The following is a 10,640-nucleotide window of genomic DNA, read 5'->3' as shown; positions in this document are numbered from 1 at the left end:
AACACATTATATTTTAGCAGACTTGTTATGTTGAGACCACAAGTACTTACTTCAGAGTGCTTTGACTAGAATCATCAATGAAATCTTCTGAACCATTTAGAGTATTTCAGTAGATATGAGCTGTAGGAAACTGGCATTGTTAAAGAAGTCACCCATCAGATATTATTCACATTGATGTAATATGTTCATTTGTGCTAACCCAGATCATCCTAAGCTTTCCCTTCCTTATTTAATATGCAGGGAACAAATTAGAAAATGGATGGTTCATTTGTCAATGGCAATATTTACTCATATAATTTTAAATGAAAGTAGTTGTATAATTTTATGACATGCACTATCCATTTTTGAGGTAAGAGGAGTACCCAGATGTCATTTATAATTTAAATTTAAAAATCTGTGGTTATCTTATAAAAACTTCAGTTTCAGGATAGTGCACACACATTTTGAGTCCACATATAAGCTATAATAAAAATGTATTATACCCAACATATTTTGTTTATAATTGAATAAATACTATGAACTTCCTATATTAAAATAATAATGGACATATCATTAAAATTATAATTCATTATTTCTGATCTGTTTTGGGTTTAGAATTATAAATTATTAAAATAAGGTGGCAATCTTTTTCCATAAGTTAAAATATATTATGAACTACAGCCATTATGTTTCTAAATTTTGGTGATTCAGAGTCATATCAAAATTTTTAATTACATCACTGTGTTTTATTGCTTCCTCCTACAAGCTTCATTCCAAAATCTTGAAAGTACCAGTCATCTAGAAGGATATCTAATTGTGTTGAGTAATAGAACAGTCCCAAAAGGTTAGCACCGGACCAGCACATCTGTAGCCTTTGAAGAAAAAAACATTTCTGCTTTCTTCAGATTCCTCCTCACATAAGATTGCACACAATATCATGCTAATCCTCAATAATAGACATTCAATGAGCAGTTGGGTGGAATTGCATTCTCTTCAGTACAGTATTAATCATTACACATATTTAACACCAGTTTATTATTGGGTGATGTCTGGATATCTTTTTGCCATGAGGATGTCTGCTTTGTTTCTCTGAGATCTCACAGTACTGAGACTGAGAACAAAGTGACCATGAGGCCAATGTTCACCCCCCACCTCCCCCTCACTATCAGAATAAAGCAAACTGAAGTGAGAAGTTCTTAACAGAAAAACATAAATGAAAGAAATCAGGAAATGTCTGGTGAGAACAGAGGAAGGGATCTCTATACACTATAAGTGGGAATATAAATGACTCTCACAATTGTGGAAATCAGTATGGAGCTGCCTCATCAAATCTCAAAATAGATCTATCATGTAATTCAGATATACCACTACAGGAATTTTAAGTCAAGATACCTTAATAGCAATGTTTATTGCAACACTATTCACAATAAGTAAAATATAGACACAGTCTAAGTGTCCATGAACCAAAGAATGGATAACGATTATTTTAAAAAATGAGAAATAGCAGGCGGGCCGGGCTGGAGAAGGAGACCAAGGCGGACCGAGGTGGCAGCACCAGGGCTGGAACTGAGTCGCTGCCGAACCCAGGCCCATCTGTGAGGATCTGCGAGGGAGGACAGGCGGTTCACCATGGGTGGCTTTTTTTCAAGCATTTTTTCCAGTCTCTTTGGAACCCGGGAAATGAGGATTTTGATTTTGGGATTAGACGGTGCAGGAAAAACCACAATTTTATATCGTTTACAGGTTGGAGAAGTCGTTACTACTATTCCTACTATTGGATTTAATGTAGAGACAGTGACATACAAAAACCTTAAATTCCAAGTTTGGGACCTAGGAGGACAGACAAGTTTCAGGCCATATTGGAGGTGTTATTATTCAAATACAGATGCAGTCATTTATGTGGTAGACAGTTGTGACCGAGACAGAATTGGCATTTCCAAGTCAGAATTAGTTGCTATGTTGGAGGAAGAAGAGCTGAGAAAAGCAATTTTAGTGGTGTTTGCAAATAAGCAGGACATGGAGCAGACCATGACGCCCTCAGAGATGGCAAATTCACTTGGGTTGCCTGCCTTGAAGGATCGGAAATGGCAGATATTCAAAACATTAGCAACCAAAGGCACTGGACCTGATGAGGCAATGAAATGGCTGGTGGAAACATTGAAAAGCAGGCAGTAATTCAATCACTCCAACTCCTCTGAAACAAAGACATCGGCAACAGGTGTGCTTCACGTGACTACATGTAAAAACTGATTGATGGCATATACAGAATGGAATGCAACATCTGTAAGATATATTAAAAAAAAAACCCACACACAAGTATTTGGTTGGAGGGAGGGATAACTTGCAAATCACATGAGTGTTCAATGTAATGTAAAATAGTTCTTCCTTACTCTCCTGTGTTAAGGTATGCTATTTGTATGGAGTTCTTACTCGAATATAGTTCTATTAAAGAATGCACTCTTCTCAGGGGGAAAAAAATCCCTCCTATTTTTGAATTAGTGGTTGCATCTTGTTTGTATAGACACTAACAGATATATTAACTGAGTTTTTTTTCTCCCTTAAAATAAATTAAGTCTTCCTAAAGATTAGACTCAGTAGAGTAGGCTAGAAACATACTGTGTCCTATAGCCTTCATTTACTTACCTGACCACTGTTAAGCTTGATCATTTAAAAGCTTCAGGTTACAGCAGGCATGAGTATGATTCTGGTGGCTAACTTTACTGGCTGATCTGTAATTCTCATTCTAAGTACTTTATAGACTTCAAAAAGTTTTACATATATTGACTTAATTGATTCACACATCATCCCTGTAAAATAGGCAGGGTATGTTGTTTAATAGTCCTTCATGGTTGTAGACTCAAGGTTTTGATAGGCTGGCTTGCCCACAGACATAGGACTCAAAGTAAGACTTTTGGGTCTGAAGCTTATCTCATAAATTTTAATATATATTCCCGAACATATCAACACTGACAATATATAGAATCTAACTTGGAATTATGGTAAAGTAGTCAGAGAACATTGAAAATAATGTCTATATAAACTTGTTTATGGTAATCTTACCTGATATGGTTAAAAAAAGAAAAGTCCTGGATGGTTATATTTGATGAAATTCACAACATAAAAAAATGACATTAAAGAAAATAAAAAAAATTTAAGAAACATAAAAAAATGAGAAATAACTCATAATAGTGAAGAAAATTGCACAGAGTAATATTTTGAGGAGTATCTCAAATTAAATTGCTCCTTTTTTTTTTTTTTTTTTGGCCAGTCCTGGACCTTGGACTCTGGGCCTGAGCACTGTCCCTGGCTTCTTTTTGCTCAAGGCTAGCACTCTGCCACTTGAGCCACAGCGCCACTTCTAGCCATTTTCTGTATGTGTGGTGCTGGGGAATCGAACCCAGGGCCTCATGTATATGAGGCAGGCACTCTTGCCACTAGGCCATATCCCCAGCCCTAAATTGCTCCTTTAAGTCAAATTTCTGACCATAGATTTTGCCACCTGAAGCATCTGAAAAAGAGATGTAGTCTCTACATAGAGTTTCTCCTTGAAGAGGAACCATCACTTTCCTGAACCGGCTGCCAAATACACTTTTATTACCTTACTACAACATTCTCTCCATCTGGCTTTGAGGGTACCTTCAATTTATGTGATATAATTTCAGATATTCTTGAAGAAACCTTTATTTCTCCAATGCCTTTGTCTCATTGAGGCCCCAAATTCACTAAGATTCCTTTGATGGCCTAGAAATGATTTGATGACTGAACTAGCCTTAAGAACCCATGTTTTCCACATGCAGCACTAGTTACACAATTTCAACACCAGTTTTGAAGAAACAAAAGCAGATGCGGCTACATTAATCAGGGGTAAATTAAAGTCATTCTCAAAGTTCTTGGCAATGCTCCCTTTAATGTCCTTTGGACAACTGTAGACTATCAACTTGGGATTCTCATTTAAGTATCTCTGTGTTTGATTTAATTAAGCATGTTCTTAGAATTACTGATTCAACCATTATGCATGTGGCATGGCAAGATATCTATGATCAAATACTGAAGCATACAAACCACCCTGCATTTATGATATCTAGTTGCCTGGCATGGTGGATCCCAGAGGCAGATATATTTCTCTCACAGTAAAGCACCCACCATTGTGCAGGAGAAGTCTTTTCAGGTTGTCTATGCAGTCTTGTATCTCTTTTCGGGGGCTCCTCTTGAGGCTTCACTGCTCTTGGAACTTTTTCAGTTAGCACATTTATGTTATAATGAGCTGATTTACAATAGACAGGTATGACATTTGAAAATGAGTAATGATTTCAGAAATTTACACCCTGACAATGGTTCACAATTTACCAAAATGCCACCCCATCATAACCACGGTATTCAGTGAGTCAATCATACCAACCACAGGTATTTATTGAAGTTCAAAACTTTTCCTTCTCGACTTGGAAGAAATTTATACTAAGTGAAGTGAGCCAGACCCAAAGAGACATGGACTCTATGGTTTCTCTCATATGGAATGATTAGTACGGGTTTAGGCTAGTCATAGCAGAAGATCACAAGAGCCCAACAGCTATGCTCTTATAAATACATAAGACAATGTTAAGTGAAATGTTAATTTCTATGTTATGGAAATGAGCGTTTTATCACTGTTGAAATAATTTTCGACATGCCATGTGAAACCGTAACTTTTTTTGTTGTTCCTCTGGTATCCCCTTCGGTGTAAACCAACCGAACAATTCATGAGGCGGAGAGGGAAAGAGGTAAGGGAGAGGGGGAGGGAAGAGTAACCAGTTATAAAAGAAATGTACCCACTGTCTTATGTATGAAACTGTAACCCCTCTGTACATTACTTTGACAATAAATAAATAATTATTCAGGGAAGAAACTTTCCTTCTCAAAAATTGAACCCCTGGTGTATTCTACTACACTTGTCTCCTGACACACATGCATTATTTAGGACTTATGGTTGCTGGATATGACTGTCTCTCAGAAGAAATCATTTGCTCATATCCAGGTTCTAACAAATAATGAGAAGAAAAATATTTGGAAAATAATACAAAATGATTTTAAATCTGAGATTTATTTTTGTCAGTCTTGAACTCTGGACCCGGGCACTGTCCCTGAGCTCTTCAGCACAAGACTAGCACTCTACCACTTGAGCTACAGGGAAACTTCTGATTTTCTGGTGGTTAATTGGAGATAAGAGTCTCATGGACTTTCCTACCCAAGCTGGCTTTGATTTGCAGTGCTCAGATCTTAGCCTCCTGAATATCGGGTTACAGGTGTGACCCACCAGTGCACAGCAAGTCTGAAATTCTATTATTGTGCTATGCCCTGTTTTTCCCCCTTTACAAGGTTAATTATTATGTGACAAGATACAGTTTTAAGGATTTAAATTTTCATCAGACATTTGCATTTTCTTATTAACACAGTCACAGAGCATGAAGATAATAATGACCACTCAACTGAATATTCTGTTAAATCATGCCCCTTGTGGCTGTCTTTGTAGGCCAAAGTGAGAGACACACTGGTCTTCACTGGTCTTAAGTAAAAGTGGTCTTATGTTTATTACTTCTCACTCCTGCAGTGGAATATCTGGATCCAAACAGGGAAAGTTAGAGCTGCTGAAAAGCGTCAGGCAGATTTACGGTAAGAGAAAAAGAGCATTAAGCATCTCTATTTTCCAGGTTGTTTGACTCACTGCTTTCATCTTGGAAGGTGCAGAGAAGAGAGGGATATTATACATTGTTGTTTTTCAAGATCACGCCCCAAGGGGGCTGTTTTCCTTCAGAAAGGAAAGTACCTCTTCAAATCAATTGAAAATGACATCTTCTTCCCCTCAGCAGAGATTATAGGCCAAGAATTGTCCTTCCTCCATTCTTCCCTTCACTGCAATGGTTATCAGAAACAATGGAAAGTGAGCTTCTTTAGAATCATCAATAAAACCATTTTCAATGATGACAGACATGTCAATCCGAATGGATGATATTCAATCATTCTACAGGTGAATGCATGCTACCCAGATACATCATGCATTACAAAGAGGGCAATGCTTGGATTGTCAGTTCAAAATAAAAGACCCAGCTCCAGTTTTTAAACTGATTTGGTAATTTCAATGTTAACAGCTGTTCAAGAGGCTAGGGAGAAAGATTGGCATTTGATATTAGCATTGCAACTCTGGCCTGCTTATGGGGGTATATTCTTGATAGATTTTATTCTAGACTTTCAGAATCTGTTTGTTTTTGTGGCAAAGGTGTGTCTCTTGAAGATAGCAGATAGATGGATCTTGCTTTTTGATCCAACTAATCAATCTATGTCATTTAATTGGAGACTTAAGTCTATTGATATTGAAAGCAATTTATTCTCAAATTATTCAAATATTAAATCATTTCTACATGGTTTACATGACCAAATTTATATGAAATTATATTATTCTTAATCAAACCATTGCCTTCTATTGATTGACTTTAAATATATTAAAGTGTAGAGATTTTTTATCATTATTAAACTTTAAAAATATATATTGAACTTTTAGTTAATACATATTATATAGGTATGCATATATTCTTGATATGTATACAGTACTCATGTGCATAAATGTATGCATAGTATTCATATACAAATATTCATGTACATATACACACATATAAATGCAAAATGTCTTACCACTTGGAGATTTTTACAGTTAAAATTAGTTGGACTAACACATTGAGGTTTGGGAGAGTATTTTCCTGGTTGAATCATGACCCAGTTTTTTTCATATTCTTTAATGATGTCCTTTAAATCATACTACCTAAAACAAAGGAATTCCATGTTTAAGATGTAGGACACATTAGTCAAAAATTGCATGTTTGAATTTTCTTGCTAAAAAGCGCCTACAGCTGGCTGGGCACTGGATGCCCATAATCCTAGATACTCAGGAGGCCTGAGGACCACAGTTTGAAGCCAGCCTGGACAAGAAAGTCCAAGATACTCTTATGTCCAGTTAACACAGAGAAAGTTGAAACTGGTGCTATGGCCCAAGTGATAGAGTGCTAGCCTTGAGCAAAATTGTACAAGCCTCAGTACTGACCCCCCAAAAGAAAAGAAAAGCCAGCATCTACTATGAAATTTAAACCTTGTAACATTATATGTATGTGCATATATGTTAGAATAATTATGTAAAAAATACTTTTTTTTGCCAGTCCTGGGGTTTAAATTCATGGCCTGAGCACTGTTCCTGGCTTCCTTTTGCTCAAGGCTAGCACTCTACCACTTGAACCATAGGGTCACTTCTGACTTTTTCTGTTTATATGGTGCTAAGGAATCAAACCCAAGATGTCATGCATGCACTCTTCCTCTAAGCACATTCCCAGCCCCCAAAATAATTTCCATATCATATACACAATATATAGATATGGATAAAAACCTCAGTGTAAGAGCAGAAATGCTGACAATATTACAGGAAATGCTAGGAAACACTAGAGCTCCTAAGTACATGTATAAACTTTATAAGTCAAAGTACAGAATCATAACAAATTAAAGATAGACTGGATTGTGTCAAATTAAAAAGTTTCAGTATGGCAAAGGCCATTGTTAACAAAATGAACAGAAAGCCCACAAAATGAAAGAATATTGCTACCTATACATCAACAAGAGCAACATATTTAAGATATACGTAGGGCTAAATATATTAAACCCCCCAAAATAAAACATCAAAGAAACAACAGCCCAATTAATAAATGAGCTAAAGACTTAAAGAGAGACTTCTTTGGAAGAAGAAAAAATTGACAATGGAGACATGAGGACGTATTTAACATCTCTGGTCATAAAGGGATTGCAAATCTAAACAACATTGAGATTCCATCTCACCCCAGAAAAAATGAATATTATCAGGAAAACTAATAACAAATACTGGCAGGGATTTGGGCAAAAGAGAATTTATAATGTTAGTAGAAATATAAGCTTGCTCAACCACTCTGGAAAAGAGTAAGGAGGTTCCTCAAAAAATGAAACCTAGAGCTTCTCTAATTACCCAGCAATCCCTCTCCTGGGTACAGATCGAATAGAACAGAAACAAGGCCACACTAAAGTGACAAGCCCAATCCTGTTTACTGCAGCATTGCAGTATGGTTTACCATAGCCAAGATATTGAATGAGCCCAGATGCCCCTCACTGAACGAATGGATCAGGAAAAGTGGCACATATACACAATGGAATTGTACTCATCCATCGGATGATAACATACCATCCATAAGGAATCAGAAAAGCTTTGAAAAAAATATGTTAAGCAAAGTAACCAGTTCCTGAGAAACATGCATGGTTTCCCTCATTGTCATAGATAATATGTGCCTATAAATCTAAAAGTAAACACAATGGGTGATACACAAGAGATTAAAAATGAATTACTGAAGTGTAATAGATCATGTGGAAAGTGGAAATAGTGTAATTATTTTAAAAGACTAAGTCAAAGAGCAACAAAATAAGGATCATGACATGGGTATTTGCAAGTGAAGATGCTTGGGCCATGGGCATAGGAATAGAAGAATGAAAGGAGGAGAATTTGGACAAGAATTCATTGTATATACAACAGAATTGAGAATTATATAGGAAGAGGTGGATCAAAGGGGAATGAAGATGTTAAAGTTATAACACAGATCAAGACGCATTGCACACATAAGCTGTTTTGTTAAATGGCCAAAAGATGTAATACATAAGCAAAAATTAAAATAATTAAGGGAAAGGGTGGATTGGGAGGGGTGGGTGAGAACGTGGAAAGGTGTGACATTGATCAAAGTACATGGTATGCATGAACTGCTCTAGTTAATGGCAATCCCTTTGTACAAGTACTTAAAGATAATAAAGATATTCAAAGTAAATAAATAAATAAATGAAAATTAAGGAAACAGAAAGTTACGTACGTATATGTTAAATTAATTATGTACAATATTATTTACTATTCAATAGCACAATATACGTCACATTGTTATACATAATAGTATTTATTATATAATATACAGTATTATGTATTTTCTAATAACATATATTCTACAAACACACTAGTACTATTATATATTATTTATAATTGTAGACATATGATTAGATGTTATAAAAATTAATGTTGAATATAAATATGTACTAATATAATTAAATAATGTGTATTATAAATGCCTATATATGTGAGATAGACCCATAGAACACATTTTTTACTTTTATTTAATGCCTGGTTCTCTTAATCCTTGATACCAAAAATCTACAACTCTAAATTACACTTGGTAAATTGAATTGTATATGTGTGCATAAATATAATTTTTCTGTATGGCACTTACCTTGTTTGTAATAATGTTTCAAACTAGAAAATTTTCCAAGTAACTACTCACTTTAAACCTATGAATACTTTTATGTAAATACAAAAGATGTAGGCTGCATTGTTCTAGTCTTAAACTACTATTATGCTTTCAATGGCATGACTTTATCAGAAGCATAATCAGTTTCAGCTACAAGAAAGAGCTCATGTATAGCAGGAAGAATGTTTAATATTTAACACAAATGAATGTCATTTCTTGAAACATTTATGAGGCTTGTTTTTGGTAAAAATACTCCAAGTATTTTTTTCTAAAGAAATATAATTCCAATTCCATCATTTGAAAAGGCAGCAAATTAATATACTTTCATTTTCTTGCAGATTAATGGCATCTTACCACACAACATGTTAATAATATCCTTCCAGTGCACAACTGAGTATATATCATTTTTGTACTAAGAATGTAAATAATTCAGGCATATGTTATAATAATTATGACATGTATTGAATTTATTACTTTCTGTTTAATAATAAAGTATATGCCATTTAAACTGTTCATTATTTTCATATTTATTTAGTTAAATGAGTCCACTGTGATATTGTTTTACATCATATTACTTTATGATGTCCAGATATCATTTACTTTTAACTTAAAGGTTCTTTCAATAAACTTAAAAAATGTTTTTGAACTTTGTCTGCAGTAGTTTACTTATATTTTAACACTGGTTTTAGTCATTTGAAGAGGAAGATTCAATGGCCTGCTGAGTGGGTAGCATGGTGCTAACTTGAGATTTTGAATCTCCGATTGAACACTGAAGCCCAGAATTGGAGTTGTGGATCAAGTGGCAGAGGATGAATTTTGAGAAAAATATTTTAGGAACACTACCCAATCTCTGAGTTCAATCCCCAGGACTGGCACGCATGCACATACACACACACACACACACACACACACACACACTACACAATCTCAAGTAGGGTCCAGACTGTATTCTCAGCTATGTAAGATGCAGAGATTGAGAGGATTGTTTCATGAAGACACCCTAGAAAAACGTTGGTGAACACAGACAGGAAACAAACCTAGGAAAATTGCAGTCTGAGGTTGTATGGTCTACAGAAAAGGAGCCTATCTGAAAATAGCTAAATCAAAAGAAAGTCTGAGGACATGATTCACCTGGTAGAGCACTGGCTTATCATGCATGAGGCCCTGAGTTCAAATTACAGTGCCACTCCCCACCCCCTAAAAAATAAAATTAGGCTGGGCATGGTGGCATATACCTATAATCCCAGGACTTTTGAAACTGAAGTAGAAGCATATTAGGTTCAAGTCCACTGTGTTTTCTTAAAGGTGCATGCACTCAAACAAACACAGACCTTTGCT

At 35.5% G+C, this 10,640-nt stretch overlaps 1 protein-coding gene across 1 annotated transcript; it reads left to right on the top strand.

Annotated features, from left to right (window-relative positions):
- Nucleotides 1–1,529: 1,529 nt before the first annotated feature.
- LOC125364687 (ADP-ribosylation factor-like protein 1) lies at nt 1,530–2,239 on the top strand. Its single transcript, XM_048364321.1, has one exon. The coding sequence runs from the start codon at nt 1,609–1,611 to the stop codon at nt 2,152–2,154; it is 546 nt and encodes a 181-aa protein (XP_048220278.1). The 5' UTR covers nt 1,530–1,608; the 3' UTR covers nt 2,155–2,239.
- Nucleotides 2,240–10,640: the final 8,401 nt, after the last annotated feature.

Source organism: Perognathus longimembris, chromosome 16 (genome assembly GCF_023159225.1).
Source record: "Perognathus longimembris pacificus isolate PPM17 chromosome 16, ASM2315922v1, whole genome shotgun sequence".
Taxonomy (NCBI): domain Eukaryota; kingdom Metazoa; phylum Chordata; class Mammalia; order Rodentia; family Heteromyidae; genus Perognathus; species Perognathus longimembris.
Note: the sequence above shows the minus strand (reverse complement) of the source record. Positions and strands in the feature narration are given on the sequence as shown.